The 16587-nt window shown below is 40.0% G+C and overlaps 1 protein-coding gene and 1 pseudogene across 1 annotated transcript; both read left to right on the top strand.

The window, feature by feature from the left end:
- Positions 1 to 7730: 7730 nt before the first annotated feature.
- Positions 7731 to 8654, top strand: LOC140925952 (adrenocorticotropic hormone receptor-like). Its single transcript, XM_073375773.1, has one exon. It carries the CDS (start codon positions 7731 to 7733, stop codon positions 8652 to 8654), a length of 924 nt encoding a protein of 307 aa, XP_073231874.1.
- Positions 8655 to 11497: 2843 nt separating this feature from the next.
- On the top strand, positions 11498 to 15172 carry LOC140925953 (uncharacterized; annotated as a pseudogene).
- Positions 15173 to 16587: the final 1415 nt, after the last annotated feature.

Raw genomic sequence — 16587 nt, forward strand, 5'->3', positions numbered from 1 at the left:
TTCTTTCGAGATTGAAAGGTAGTCTACGGCAAAAGTACTTCTTCGAACTCTCAATGCTTTTAAGAAAGTCGTTTTCTTCTCATCCTTTTGATAATTGCCATGTCAAACAGTGATGCAAACCTTGTCCAATAATAGCAATTAGACGATCTTGTGTTAAGAGCAAGCAAGTCCGGCCATTTGGTTTTTGTCTGCGCGTATGCGTCTGTGTTAAAGGAGAGGCAGCGTGCAAGAAAGCGGGAAAAAATTTAAAAAAGTGTATCGAACTAACTACTAACTCGTTTAACTACGAATAGAAGAATAGTTTTCATTTTTTTTGTTGTTTGGATTTTGTGGACCGCGTGTTGATTCTGCCCTTCTCCACACAGCTGACAGTTCTTAACCCTATTACGATTCAAATAAAAGTCAGCTGAGCATAATTTAGAAAGGAAAAACACGTCTTGCGATCTGCTGGGAGATAGTAATTGTAACCAGTTTTGAAGTCTGAAAACACATCATGGCCAGCAATTTGTCCTGTAACCAGGAAAAATTCGGGCTAAACGAAACGGATTACCCTGCTCAAAATCTCAGACCGGCGAAGGAAAATGTAATTATAATTTCAGTTATGAACATTCATCTCATCTTGACTGTCGCCGCCGTCCTCGATAGCTATCTTGTGATTAGAGCCTTTCACAAATTTCATAGTCTTCGAACTGCTTCCAACGTTATTCTGGTAAGTTTGTCAACCGCTGACGGCTTACTGGCGATTCCTTTGATTTTCGGCATCGTGCAAATGAGTCTTTGTTAAACGGCTCTGATGCTGAGTGTAGCTCCGGTCCTCTTGGAAAAATAATTTTCATATCCAGCTTTTTTCGTCGTTTACTCGAAAATCCCGCTGAAATTCATTTCGGTTTTTATAAACTAAATTTCAAGGTAAAGGAAGCTTTTGGGCAGTGATAATGAGCGTTCTATTCAGTACAATGTTTAAGTAAGATAAAGATGAACTAGAAAAAATTTCCAAGAACTTAAGACTGCAAGCAGTTTTTCAAAAAAAAGTGATGTTATTTACAAAAGAAGTGATGGTCGATCTAAGTTGTTGTAGCTCTCATCCAAATCAGCAAATACAGTGTGCCGAACACATAGTTAACACAAAATCTAATTATCGGATTATCTTGCTTTTCCTAGAAAAGAAACTTAAATAAAAACGAATACCAAAAACTGTAAGGAAAAAAGGGTATTGATACACCTCCCCAGGATACAGTAAAACAAAAATTATCTGCGGTAAACGAGCGAGGCACAAAATAGGTACCAGTTCTCGACCGAGAAAAACTTTCACATGAGATCGAGGTCAAATGGGCCAGCCAGCCAGTCCAAGATTTCGTCCAAACCGTGAAATCATATGGCATCCAGAACGTTGCCTACCCGCGAGACAGTGTAAATTCCGCGGGAAAAGAGAAGCGACTCTAATAGTATGCGGTCTCCTAATTCCTCAAACCGGAAATAAACGCTTTTCCAGTTAAGCAGAATGATATACTAATTATAAGCACCTTCTGTACGCTTCAAACAGATCGCCGCTGAGTGATCTAATGTTCCTATTTTTGTATGAAGTCTCTGTAAAATATCCTTATTAAGGGAACTGCCCGTGGGTTCTGAAATTCGAAAAAGAAAAGTGACAAACTAAGTTTTGCAACCATATTTGGGTGTTTGCCAATTTTTCTTGTTTGGTCGCCTCTTTTCTTTACATGAACACCTGTAGAAATATGGGCGTTCTTCATTGTATCTATTCCGCTCCAAACGTCTTCCGCTCTTTAATACGTTTAATTTCATATAAATGTCGCCAGCAAGTATGAATTCAATTTATTTCTTTTTTCGAATTCATTATTTTCCTACATAGTGGTTTACGCGTGTCAATTAATTTTTAATAACACAGCATCACAAAGTTGGAAATGAAAACTGACGTTTCGTATTCCCTTGATTGATGGCTCAAAAACGAAGGTGTCGAGCCAGTGTGTCTACTTCCATTAATAAAAACAATTTCTGTTCAGCTGACAATGGCGCCTTCACTTTGATCCTCTTCTCCATTCAGTGCATATTAGAATTTAAAACGGCTATTTTAAGCCGAAACTTATCCACAGTCGCAAAGAAACAGGACCCATGCAATTTTTACGTGAGCTAAGTGAGCTTAGCGCGTGAACGGTGTTAGGCAATGTAGGCCATATCCAGGATTAAATATTCACTTCTTTACAGCGGATTAGCCAAAGCCACGTCCACACGTATGCAGATATATTAAAACCGAGTTTTTTTTCCTCCGTTTTAGCCCCCCATCGACACATAAACGATGTTTTGGGGCACCAAAAACGCTTGTTTTCGAAAAAGGTCCCCAGAGTGGAGTTATTTTGAAAACAGCAGCTTATCGTTTTCGTGAGGATGCACGAAAACAGAGGTTTTTGAATACGATGATGTTATAAATCATACAGGCAATACCCTGTTAGGGATCAGTGCTATCGTCTTTCCATGTATTTTTTTTTTTTGTGGCGGGGGGGGGGGGGGGGGCGTTTTTTTACGCTCAGTGTGCACGCGTAGTTTTTCAGAAAGCGGGGAAAATTTTTTTCGTTTTCAGAAATATCCGGATACGTGTGGACAGGGCCTAAGTATCTCTTAGCAGACGATACTTAACTTCCTTTTGTAAACTACTGAGAACAGCTTAAGAGGTTTCTACCTTTCCTCTACTACGCCAAGTCAAGTAAAGAATCAGGAACTGTCTAATTTCAAATGCTTTTCGTTTCATGTATATAACAGCGATTACACGTAAGTTGGTCAAATTTATATCGATATTTATAACATTAGTAAAACAAAGATTCGGTTCTGTGATTGGACCTTTCAAGGCAAGTGTCGCGTTTTTTGAGGTTTTTGTTTTTGCCGGGTGTTAAGTAGCAATAATAAATAGAATATATTAAATATATTGAAGATAAATCAATCCATGGGATGGGTAAAAAAGAAATCTTTAATGTACAAAGTAATAGATTATTCTAAATCTATATGTTTTATCAATACACCAGTTGATATGTATGCACGCCCATCGGCAGAGTGCTCAATAGAAGGACTAGAGCGTAGTATAATCAAGGTTGTCCGGTGTCAACTTGAGATTTGACTTGGCATATTTATTACTATTTAGTTTCGTACCGCACGGCATGTGCGGCACTCCTCAAAAAAATTGCCGACAAAAAGTTCGTTACAACATATTCAATTTTAGCCTGTTTAACCTAAGTAATTTGCCAATAATCTTCGTATTCCAGACTTACGTAGTGAGAGTTCGCGAAATGTAACATCTTCAGCAGGGAACAAGCTCCTTGTTGGGGCAAGACTCCAAACAGGGTTAACTTAGTAGTTTTAAAGACCTTTCTTTCAAATAACCTAGCGATCATGTATTAGTAATTTGTTGTTATTCTAATTTGCTTGCAATTATTGTAGGTTGAGGCAGCCGGTTTAAAGTCTTTGTGAGTAGCATTTTAGCAGTACATAAATTTTGTTCAAATTTACCACGGCTCTAGACGAACGTTGTTAACTTAAGTGATTAAATAAAGTCAAGGCGATTACTCATTCTCTCCTTCATCCGACTTCGGATTTTTTTGCGTGGGACGTTGTTTGGAACCTAAAACTATTAGAGGTTGGGTGCCCAACAAGTTTGCGAGCGATTGAACATACACCAATTGCCCTAGACGTTGTTTTAAATCTCCTTTCTTAGTAAAAGGTTGAGCAAGATTTAACTCTGTGTTTTTGTCATAAGTTCTCTCGTAATTCTCTGGTACATCTTTTCATTGCAAGGGTAAGAGATCTGCGGCGCAGCTTGCGTTTTTTAAATAACTACGTTTTCTTTTCAACTCAGATGAGGTGAGTTAAAACCATTTTTGAACTTTAATCCTAATTCCTTTATTGACCCTTGAAACAGTGCAGCAAACTTAGTCTAATAGCAGCAATTTCATGACAGTGTTACGTGCAAGCCAATCAGAATTAGTCCAGTTGGGTTTTGTGCGTGCGTATGCCTCTATCATGATGTTGAAACAAAACGTTTGAACAAGAGCAAAATCCACGCAGTCTAGAGGCAACGCCCAAGAATGTGGTGGGAAAAAATAATAAAAAAAGAGCGTTGAGCTAACTTGTTTAACGACGAATAGAAGAATAGTTGCCATTTTGTTGTTGTTGTTGTTGTCTGGGTTTTATAGACCGCGTGTTAGACCAAGTCCTTAAATACGTTATTCTTTTAGCACACGGCTGACAGTACTTAAACCTATTGCAAGTCAAATAAAAGTCCGCTGAGCATAATGTAGAAAACAGAAAGGGCAAAACCGCAGACTGGCGAAGGAAAAAATAATTGTAATTTCAGTTATGAGTATTCATCTCATCTTGACTGTCGCCGCCGTCCTCGATAGCTATCTTGTGATTAGAGCCTTTCACAAATTTCATAGTCTTCGAACTGCTTCCAACGTTGTCCTGGTGAGTTTGTCAACCGCTGACGGTTCACTGGCGATTCCTTTGAATTTCGGCATCGTTCAAATGAGTCTTAAACTGTTAAACGGCTCTCATGCTGAGTGTAGCTCCGGTCTTATTAGAAAAATAACCTCAACATCCAGCTTCTTTCTCATCCCCGTCATAATTCTTCACCTCGCGTTTATAAGCGTAGAGCATTTAATCGCCGTTAAAGCGTGGAGCATTTAGTTCGCCTTAGGATACCACACCATAGTGACCAATCTTCTATCACTGATCGTTGCCTTGGCGATGTGCGTTTTTTTGAGACCGATACGATAACTTTTGCAACGACACTTGTAGCAAACAGTGGAGACTTTGAACAGTTTCGCCAAGCGATGGATCCACACTTTAAAAACCCTGAAGATCCTTTGGATCACGATCTTAATCCGTTAATCAAAGGGCTTAACTCTTCTCATCTTTCTAGTAATGTTTTTGCTAGTCATCCCCTTGGTAATCATTTTGTGTTCATATGGCTACATCTTTATCGTATCCTACAAACAAAGGAAAAATATAAGAGGACAAAACAACATTCCAGGAATGGCTACCGCCATAAAGCACGAAATGAAAGGCGCCAGTACTCTCGCCATTGTTGTGGACGTCTGTCCTCTCACTATTATCCCACTGGTCAGTAGTCGTGGCAGGCCTTCGGTTTTTCGGAGAACTTCCCGAATGTGGCCTCTCAAACAGAACGTTAATGAGGTTTGTTGTTTTTGACTTCGCAACAGTTTCAAACGCGAAGTTGTGCGCCGCTGGGATAAAAGAGCCTGGCGTTTTAAATGGAGAATTTGCCACAAGAAAAAAATTGCTTGAATGCAGTCGAACATTTTCCAGACTTTAGGAGCAAATTCTGGCAATAGGGATTTTGGGAATAAAAAATGGGAAAAAAAACCTTTGTATCAGCTTTCATTATATCTATACGAAAGTTACACTTATCCAAAAGTGACTAAGATGAGTCTATAGTTTGCCACAAAGTAAACTATAATGGACTAGAGGTTCTGCGAAGCAAGCGGCACATGCCCAGCAAAAGTTGACCTAAGTTTATCCCTGGGTCTAAAATAAAATGCGCTTACTCGAAAATCCCGCTGAAATTCATCCCGGTTAATATTAACCAAATTTCAAGGTTAAGGAAGCTTTTGGGCAATGATAATGAGCGTTCTATTCAGTACAATGTGTAAGTAAGATAAAGACAAACTACAAAAAATTTCCAAGAACTTAAGACTGCGAGCAATTTTTTAAAAAGAAGTGATGTTATTTACAAAAGAAGTGATGGTCGATCTAAGTTGATATAGCTCTTATCCATATCAGCAAATACAGTGTGCCGAACACATTGTTAACACAAAATATAATTATCGGATTATCTTGCTTTTCCTAGAAAAAAAAACTTAAATGAAAACGAATACCAAAAACCGTAAGGAAAAAACGGTATTGATACACCTCGCCAGGATATAGTAAAACAAAACTTATCTGCGGTAAACGAGCGAAGCACAAAATAGATACCAGTTCTCGACCGAGAAGAACTATCACATGAGATCGAGATCGAATGAGCCAGACAACCAGTCCAAGATTTCGTCCAAACCGTGAAATCATATGGCATCTAGAACGATACCTACCCGAATCCCGCGGGAAAAGAAACGCGACTCTAATAGTATGCGGTCACCTAATTCCTCAAACGGGAAATAAACACTTTTCCAGTTACGCAGAATGATATACTAATTTTAAGCACCTTCTGTACGCTTCAAAAAAGATCGCCGCTGAGTGATCTAAGAGTCCCATTTTTGTATGAAGTCTCTGTAAAATATCCTTATTAAACGAACTGCCCGCGGGTTCTGAAATTCGAAAAAGAAAAGTGACAAACTAAGTTTTGCTGCCATATTTGGGTGTTTGCCAATTTTTCCTGTTTGGTCGCCTCTTTTCTTTACATGAACACCTGTAGAAATATCGGCGTTCTTTATTGTATCTATCCCGCTCCAAACGTCTTCCGCTCTTTAATAAGTTTAATTTCATATAAATGTCGCCAGCAAGTATGAATTCAATTTATTCATTATTTTCCTACATAGTGGTTTACGCGTGTCAATTAATTTTTAATAACACAGCATCATAAAGTTAGAAATGAAAACTGACGTTTCCTAGTCGCTTGATTAATGGCTCAAAAACGAAGGTGTCGAGCCAGTGTGTCTACTTCCTTGAACAAAAACAATTTCTGTTCAGCTGACAGCTGACAGTGCATATTAGAATTTAAAACGGCTATTTTAAGCCGAAACTTATCCACAGTCGCAAAGAAACAGTACCCATGCATTTTTTATGCGTGAAACAGGTTCTGATGTTGATATTAATAAACTGACATGATAGTCTCTTAAATAATAATAATAATGATAATAATAATTATAATAACAATAATAATAATAACAACAATAATAATAATAACAATAAAAATAAAAACAATAATAATATTAATAATAATAATTATTATTATTTTAGTAATAATCAGTAATAATAATATTAATTCAAAGGAGTATTTAGGAGACGTTTTTAGACCTGCTAAAAAGCTCGCACTTCGTAAATGTTCGGCTGTTCCTTGTATTTCAAACTCAGTAAGACGCACTTACTAGTTTATGAAACTTTCAAAGCCTGCTGTTACAACTAATTTTTATTAAGAGTGCCACAGTTGTTTTGTTTTTCTTTCTAGGCCAAATATAAGGTTCTTTTTTATGAATTATAAGTTGACTCTGTACAAATTCAATTCACCGTTGAACGCAGTCAGGTGTTTAGTATAAATTAAGAACACTGCGTGATAACTAGTTTTATTTGCTCAACTCTATAGTATGCAATTTTGACATCCTATTTACTTTCTTAATGGATTCTCAATGAATTAGCGAGGACATTTAGAGTTTGACGTTGTAGAAAGCGGTAATTAAGACAGTTACCAAACGTTAACCTGTATATTTTATGGACGATCATGTTTATTTGGATTTTGGTTAATAGAAATGGTTTAATTTTACCTTTATTGCAGATGCGTCGTATTTGTTTTGACGCTTTTAAAACAAAAGGAACATCATCAATAGTTGTTATCGTTATCTAATATCCTTTGATCATATACAGAGTTGGGTTCACCTGGCCATGGCTGAATATTTATATAGTTTGATTATGATACGAAACGGAACAACAGTGGTAAGAGTAAGTGTTCTGAAAACGATAGATAACATAGGTGGCACAATTTTCCTCCTGCAATGCCGAACTGGATATGTATTCTAAAGTTGAACGTTTGTGGGATTATCACAGTCGCTGCCGTCCTCGGCAGCTATTTCGTGCTAAGAGCGTTTCACAAATTTCGCAACTTGCGAACTGCTTCCAACAACATTTTGGTGAGTTTGTCTATCGCCGACGGCTTAATAGCGATTCCCTTGATTCTTGATATCATTTTGTATAATGTTGGAAATCGTTCACCTTTTTATAATTTAAGAGAAGTAAGCGGAACTGTCACCTTGTTCCTCCTCTCGGTCATTGTTCTTCATCTCAGCTTAATGAGTTCAGAACGTTTCATCGCCATCAAGTTCGCCTTAAGATACCACACCATAGTGACCAAACGCCGAGCACGGATCGTTTCCATCGCGATGTGGCTGTGGGCTCTGGTCATTGTTATTGCTCTTCCATGGACGCTTTATGGGACAACAGGCGACAAAGATTACAGAGAATTTCACATACAGATGCATCCAGATTGTGATAAAGCCCAAGAGCTCCCCATCAGATGGCATCTTGTATTGACAGCTGCGTCAATGTTTCTTATTCCCCTGTTGATCATGATATGCTCGTACACCTACATCTTCATAGTGTCCCACAAGCAGAGACAACGTGTCAGAAAACAGGGCCGCGACTTTCCAGGAATGCCAACTATCAAGCACGAAATGAAAGGCGCCCGAACTCTCGCCATTGTCGTGGTGCTGTGTCTGCTCAGTATCATTCCTATCCTTGTTGTGACATCCCTCCGAGTTTTCTGGCGCACATTACCCGCAGGCCACTACCATCAAAAGTTACTGCAGCATATCGTTTATAAGGTGGCCATGCTTTTGAACGCTGCATGCAATCCTCTTATCTATGGATGGAGAAATGAGGAATTCAGAAACGCTTTTCGCAAGATGCTAAAGTGCTGCTAAGCGAGTTTAGCACATGAACGCCTTCAGGTATTGTAGGCCATATCCAAGATTTAATATACTTTTCTTTAAGGCAAATTGGCTAAGTATCCAGGAACAGACGATACCAAACTCTTTTTTTCAAGCCACTGAGAACAGCTCAATTTGGTTTGTACCTTTCCTCTCTTGTCTGCTAAATTACTAGACTCAAATAAAGAGCCCTACGCAGGAACTGTAATAATATAGCGGCGCGAATGTAAGTTGGTCAAATTTTGTAACGAGTTTCATTTTGAGTAAAAAAAGACTCTGTTCTATGAATAAGACCTTTTACAAGGGGCCCAGTGAAGGACATAAACTGATAGCTGCGAATTCGTCAACATTTTTACTGTCAGCAGAGAAAAGAGGGATTTTTAACTGAGTGCTGAGACTTGATCAAAAATTATTGATACTGGTGAGGAAAACCAACGGCGATTCCAACACCCCCATGCAGACCCATTTTAACTCTTTTAAAATGTTGTAAAAGAAAAAGCTGCGCAATTTCATTCGTGCTTATGCAGATAGCATGGTGAAGAAACAAAATTTGTCCATAAAAGTTTAGAATTAATTTCAAACATTCCAGTCTCTTGGTATCATGCAATGAAATACCATACCCAAAAACAAACCACAAAAACACATATACCGTTTAGGCACACGGTTCAAAGAACATCTGATGGGAGCCCGGGGAAGGGGGTGACTCCCAAATGAAAACGGTGGAATATTCGTCGTCTTGCTTAGGATTGATTATGACTGAAACCAATGTGATATCTTTACCCATAGGGGTATCATTGTGGATTGTGAGTAAAGAAATAACTAGGTAAAACAAACAAATGCTTTATAACAAAGGGAGAACAGTTGTGACAAAATCGCGAAAAAAAGCGAAATTTGTAGTTTTTGTAATTTTCGTTAAAATTGTAAAATCACAGGTAACCCAGGCTCTGTGATAGTACCACAGTACGGTTTCAGTAAAATTACAGTGTTTGTATGGGGTAAAAGAACGATCCTAAAATTTCTACGAAATACTAAATAAAGATCAATGAAACTTACTCTGCAGTTAGTTGTTGTTGTCCTTAATGCTCCGACGAAGTTTCGTGATATAAATTTGTTTAAATTCACTCTATATACAATAATAATATACAAGGTAGGAGACACAAGATGCCATCTTCGCCGCCATGCCGTCATTCAACTGCAACTTTTTCCCCGAAATCCGAACTCCGACAGATAATAGACATGCCAGGATTGTAATAATAGGATAGCAGGAGATATAGAAACCAATAAAGCTTTCCCAGATAGAAAAACGAATCCCGCAGACTTTGACAAACTCGAAGGGTGTAATCCAAAAAGGCCGAGAATATGCTCGCCGAAGTAGCCGGGCCAGATCAACGCGCGGCCAAGAAAATGAGGCCTGGGCACTGTACAAAAAAAGTCCATCCCGGGTGTCCTGGGTTGACCTTTCTAGGGACCGATACATAGCTTTACCGAAGTTAGCCACCCCTGCTGGAAATACATTTGCTCGACGGCTATTGTTCACTTGAGAAAAACACGACTCGCCCAAGCAAACTACATGTTCCGGTGCAGAATTGTATTCAGAGGAACCTGAACTAGGATGGAAGAGTACTAAAATCGCCGAAAAAAATAGTGGATTATGCCAACACTAACAACGTTGAATTTGTTGTTGACCCGATTGTTTTATTCCATGGTTGATTAATTTACAGTTATTTGCAAATACCTAAGTTGATCAAGTGCAAGTGACTACCAGGGGAGAGTGCAGATTGGTTCTTTGATAACAAAATGACATGATCATATTGCTTGCATAGACGATACAGCATGTCCCGGCAGAAAAACAGCATTTTGATAAATGAGCATGCGCTGAACCGTGAATCTGTCCCTTTAAGGACAGTACATTTGCAGCAGTTCAATGTAGCCTTCTAAACTAGCTATGTGAAAGGAGTATCATTTGTCAGTAGAAGGGTATACGAAAGGGGTACCTTTTCTGTCAAAAATAGTATATGTGGTAATGAAAGGTTAAGGCGTTTGACCTCGGGGCGGAGCCTCCTTGTATAAAAAAATTATCAGTCCGCTGACGGACAGCTGGTCGATATCAAGAAGGTACTGTCTTTTTCCAAGACAGAGCTGAATTACTTGAATAATATATTAAATAGATTTAGCCAGGGCTAAAAGCGAAGCGCTCGATAATATTTATGGTTCAAACCAAATATAAAATGGTGTAATGCTAAGCGGCGAAGGCAACGTCGGAGAACGGTGAAAAAACAACAATTTGTGTAATTAGCAAAAAAGCAACTTTGCACGTGAAGCACAATTTTTCTGTACATTTCTTTGCCGTTGTTTTGCACGACTACAACGTGAAACTTCCAGAACCTTCTGAGGGCCTGTTTACATGGAGTGGGGGACCCCGGTCTAGTGGGGTTGGTTTCTTTTGTTTTCACTCTCTAGGGGACGCAAAACAAAAGAAACCTACCCCACTAGACCGGGGTCCCCCACTCCATGTAAACAGGGTCTTAGTTACACGTTGTCGTACGTGTTCTCGTTCACTTCTTTTTTTTTCACTGCCGCTCATTTTCACCTTCCAGTGGTGGCCGCTAGCGTTTCTCATCTTCTCACCTTCGCTACAATATTTTTATGCTGTTCTTCCAATGAAAAAGTGTCTTCTTTGTTTCTTTGTCTCTTGCTCTAGATCTCTGTCGCCCTTTTCCTCGTTGAGCTTCGCTGGCCTGCCGCCTACTTTTTCTAACTCTATATTCCAAATTTGTGGACATGACAATTAATCTAAGCTTTTAATTTGTTCATGCTTTGCGTGCGTATATCGAGTTATGGATGCACCCGGGAAGTTTAGAGAGCACGGAAGACTTCTTGAGTGCTTTCCAAACTTCCCAAGTGCATCCATAACTCGATATACGCACAGCTAAAAGCTGCCAAAAATGCTAGCTTTTCGATTAACTACAAAATTTTCGTAACGCGAGACACAATAACAAACGCTTCAGTCTACTGGCTGATTACAAACACGCCACAATGGTCTAGTTGCTGTCTACTTTGAATGAAAATTCTTTCTGTAAAACTGAGAAAGAAAATTTGCTAAATTATTCGTTAACGATCAATGAAAACTAAAAAGAAACAAAGGTAAAAGAGTCTTAAAGTCCACCTAAAGTGAAAATACTCACATATTCGTAAGAAGTCGTGGAGTATGGTTTGGATTGGTTTGGATTTGCTTTAAAGATGTTTATATTTTGCTCGGCGAAATCCAGAAAACTTGTTTTCCAGCGAAGACGACTGTCATCCTACGTTAACCTTATATTCATTTACGAAAAATGGCTGGTCATTACGGCTTGTTGAGAAGACCTGGCAGCAGTTGTTTTGGTGAGTAATAAATTTATGTCTTCTTGTGTAATTTGTCTTGTCATTGCAAGAGGAATTTTCCTGCTTCAGTCGGATTGTTCGGCGATAACAAAAGTGTATAATTCTTTGTAGCCTGCGTAGCAAGCGTTTCCGTGCTGTTTCGAGAGTCAAAGACCGCGCAACGAAGACCGCGCGAAAAATGGCTCGAGTAAGCGGGGAGAGGGTGGGGAAGAAAGGAAGGAAACGCTTGCAGACAAACCCAGGGAATTTGAAAACCGCCCACTCTTCTTGTCATGCCTGAGTGCGCGTACCGACATTTGATCCTGTCAACAGCTGTCATAAAGAGACCCATAAAATGCTTGGTCTTCCGAGCGGAAGTGAACTTTCCAGGACACGTGTAGAACCAAAACAAAGTGTCAAAATATTTCGGAAGCATCGCGCTGAGGGAATGGAGAATTCCCAGTGAATCCGAACGAGCAATGCAGGCTATGTAATTGCAGCTTCAAAGTTAAATTTGGTAATAATAATATTTCTACAGAAAATCTTTTTAATCCGTCCAAAAGGAAGGACTGCAAGGGTGAAATTTTAGCTCATAACCTTCAGAGAGCTGGATTTGAGGTGGTAAAATGTGAGAAGCATTCAAGTCGCGTTTGTAATCCTTGTGCTCGAAAGATTCGAAATCTTGGATCACTGTATTCATTTGTCCAGAAATCGTTACAAGGTAAAATTACCGAGTTTACTAAAGCTACTCCACCAAAGTCAACTTCAGCAAATAAGCGCTTACTGGACACTCCAGAGGGAAAGAGTCCGATCCGCAAATCGGTTCTGTAACGATGTTAATTTATGCATGTCAAGTTAATTTATACAGTTTAGTTTAATCCGGGATCTCGCATGTTTTCGCGCTCGTCGCTTGTTGATGTACACTTGGCTTATAAGATTAAAAACGTTGTGTCTAAGTGCTCTGGTGTTCCGTCGTCCGTCTTAGCGAATACGTTACATGGTGTCAGATGTGGAAACCAGTTTCTGCAATTGGTGCCGTCGAGGGATTACAGCTCAGCGTACCGGAAAGTGTTCTGGAGAGAGATTTGTTCGCACACACGTGGTTGAGCAACTCTGATCTGCGAACTGATATTTATAGGAGATAGTCTCCGATCTCTGCTGTGTTCGGCGCTAGCCACTCGAAACCTTCTTCACAACGAATAGCGGAAGACAACGGTGACTGGAATCGTCTTGTGTTTTCGAAAGGAAATCTCTGCTGAAGGAATCTAGTTAACTTCAAATTACTAAGTATGACCGAGGGTAGCGGCGCATCTGTGCAAGTACAAGAAGCCCGTCGCACAACCAGATCTGGTACAAATCCCGATAAACATCCCATTGCCCTCTAAGTTAGAGCTCACAGGGAACTTGGCGACGAACTGGAAGAAATTTCACCGTGATTGGAACAACTACGAAATAGCGGCACGTCTAAAAGACCCTGAAAACCCTGCTGTAAATAAATCGCTGAGAACTGCCACACTGCTAACCTGTATTGGCTCAGATGCTCTTGATGTGTACGAAGGCTTAGAATTCGAGAATGAAGACGATAAGAAGGACATTGAAATTGTTCTCCAAAAGCTACAGCGTTATTGTAACGGAGAGACAAACGAAATCTACGAGAGATACCGATTTAACAAGAGAGACCAAGAACCAAACGAGTCTCTGGATGCTTACGTCACGGCCTTGCGCAGGTTGGCGAGGACGTGTAACTTCTGAGTGTTAGAGAACAGTCTAATTAGAGACAGTATTTTCATCGGAGTAAGAGACAATCAAGCTCGCAAGAAGCTCCTACAAGTCTCCAAACTCACATTGAAGGATGCATTGATATCTGTAGATCCTATGAGACCTTAAGCCAACAACTGAAAGAAATTAATCAGGAGGAAGTCAGCGCCATTAGTCAGTCCAATGAAAAGAAACCTAGAGAAATTCGCTTCAAGTTCTGCGCCAAAACGCTTGTCTGGAACAAGCTTAAATGTCCTGCATGGAGGAAGACTTACTCTAATTGTGGCATTCCAAACCACTTTGCGGTGGCCTGCAAAAACAAATCGCCTCCACTCAGTTCGGCCACATCCTCTAAACCTCCCACACCGAGACACGTCCGCAAGCCAGTACATGCAGTGGAGGATTCTGACTTTGACGAATATGTCGCTTGTGTTGATGTCAAGGAGCAAGTCTGTGCCGTGGAAAATCCTGATCGTAAAGACAAACTGCTTGCGGTAATGCTATTAAATGGTCATAGAGTCCCATTCCAACTAGACACTGGTGCAACGGTGAACATCTTACCTGAAGGGTCTTTCAAAGAAGTATATGGTGAAGGCAGCCTATCCCTGCTGGACAATGCGGACGTAACTCTTGTTATGTACAACCAAACTGAGGAGAAGCCGATTGGCAAGAAACGTGTCCAAGTTGTGAATACCAGAAATGGAAGAAAATACAATGTGGAATTTGCAGTTGTAAAAGGAAAAGGCAAGCCTCTGCTTGGCTTACGAGCCAGTGAGCAAATGCAACTCATCTCTGTGGTCCGACAAAACATCATGGCTATTCAGTCTGAAGAGCCTTCGCAGAGCAAAACACCACTTACAGCAGAATCTATCCTCAAAGAACATGCTGATGTATTCAGGGGAGAAGGAAAGTTAGAAAGTGATCTCCACCTTGAAATTGACCCGAACGTACCGCCAGTTCAACTCCCAACAAGAAAGGTGCCAACTGCCATTAAAGAAAAGCTAAAAGAGGAACTGGGTCGTTTGGAAGGCCTTAACATCATCACACCAGTAAATGTTCCAACCTCCTGTATATCAGCAACTGTCGTCACTTTGAAGAAAAATGGCAATGTCCGACTGTGTGTGGACCCCAGACCACTTAACCAAGCCCTTAAACGCAATCACTACCCGCTGCCGACAATCGAGGATGTCCTTCCTGAGCTCTCAAATGCAAGGTGCTTTACTGTGTTAGATGCCAAAAATGGGTTCTGGCATGTGTGCTTGGACGAGGAGAGCAGCTGTGCAACCACATTTGGTACGCCGTGGGGAAGATACGGATGGCTTCGAATGCCATTCGGCATCTCACCGGGCCCTGAGAGCATGCGCGGAGTCGGAGTGGACGGACGTGTTTTCTAAGCAGCGCGAAATTCGACTCCCCAAATCCAGAATTTCGTTGGGTTCTTGTCCTTTTTGTTCTTGTTTTTACTGTCAAATTGCTTGCTTTGTTTCGACGTCCATAATGTCGGCAAATTCGAGGAGAAACAAACGAGGTGACCGGGGTTCTAGCTCAGGTTCTGCTTAAAATTCCGCCAAGAAGCCAAACATGAAGGAAACCGAGGAAGAAGGTATATTCGGCGACGAGGACTCCTCTGAAGAAGAACCAACTCTGCTGGAAATTAAACTGATGCTGTCATCTATACAGTCCTCAATTACGAGCATCTCGAGTGAAAACGTCAAATTCAGAGAAGGCATGGAGGAGCTAAAGAAGTCGCTGAGATCCAATGAACGTGAACTCAAGGACCTTAAAGCGTCTCTTGAAAAGGCTAACAAGCAAAATGCTCTACTTCAGAAAGAACTACTTGGGACTAAAACAAAACTAAACGAGCAGACGGAAAGAATCTACTCGTTGATTGAATCGCTTGATAACCTCGAGCAATATTCGAGAAAAAATTCCCTCGAAATACATGGTATCTCGGAAAATATTTACACCTCAACGGAAGAAGTTGTTTTCAAGGTAGCTGAGGCTGTTAATGTCCCTGTTGCTGCGGAGGACATCGAAATCTCTCACAAGCTAAGACGACGAAATAGTATGAAGCCTATAATCGTAAAATTTTGTAGCCATAAAGTTAAGTCTCGGCTATATAAAGAGCGAACGAAATTGAAGTCAGTAAAGATATCAGATTTATATCCCAGTTATGCCTCAGCGGCAACGAAGCAAAACCGTATATTTATCAACGAAAACCTCACACCTTATAGGGCAGACTTAGTAAGACAAGCGAATGATGTGAAGGCTGATGGACTTTTATCAAGTGTTTGGACACTAGACGGAAAGGTCTTTGTTAAAACTTCACCGTCAGGTAATCCTGTTAGAATTTACTCTGAAGATGATCTTGATGAATTATAAATGCTTAACAAACATCCATGCAATAATTACGGGAGGTCGATTTCGCCATAGGCTTAGATTGTACGAAGGTTAGTCTCTTAAGCGTATTTTTCTTAAAAAACTTTTGTACTTTATTAGTTTTTGTTGTAAAGTTAGGTTTTTCTTTTTGCTTTTTCTTATTTATCTATTCTGTTGCTTTTTCTTTGTTTGTTTTCTTTTTCTTGATTAATTCGTTGCTGTTGAGTTTAGTTAACGTAACCTAATATTAGCATAACTATTGTGCATTTAAGGTGATAATACAGTATGACACTTATCAAATTCCTATCACTGAATGTAAGGGGATTACGCAATCATGTCAAACGAAGGGCATTATTTTCGTATCTAAAGAATCAAAAAGCTGATTTCTATTGTCTCCAGGAAACATTCTCACTGAAAGGAGACGAAGTCT

This window comes from Porites lutea, chromosome 2 (genome assembly GCF_958299795.1).
Source record: "Porites lutea chromosome 2, jaPorLute2.1, whole genome shotgun sequence".
In the NCBI taxonomy this organism is placed as follows: domain Eukaryota; kingdom Metazoa; phylum Cnidaria; class Anthozoa; order Scleractinia; family Poritidae; genus Porites; species Porites lutea.

Excerpts from the sequence above, each read along its gene's own strand:
- LOC140925952 (XM_073375773.1), top strand. The coding sequence starts at position 7,731 with ATGCCGAACTGGATATGTATTCTAAAGTTGAACGTTTGTGGGATTATC.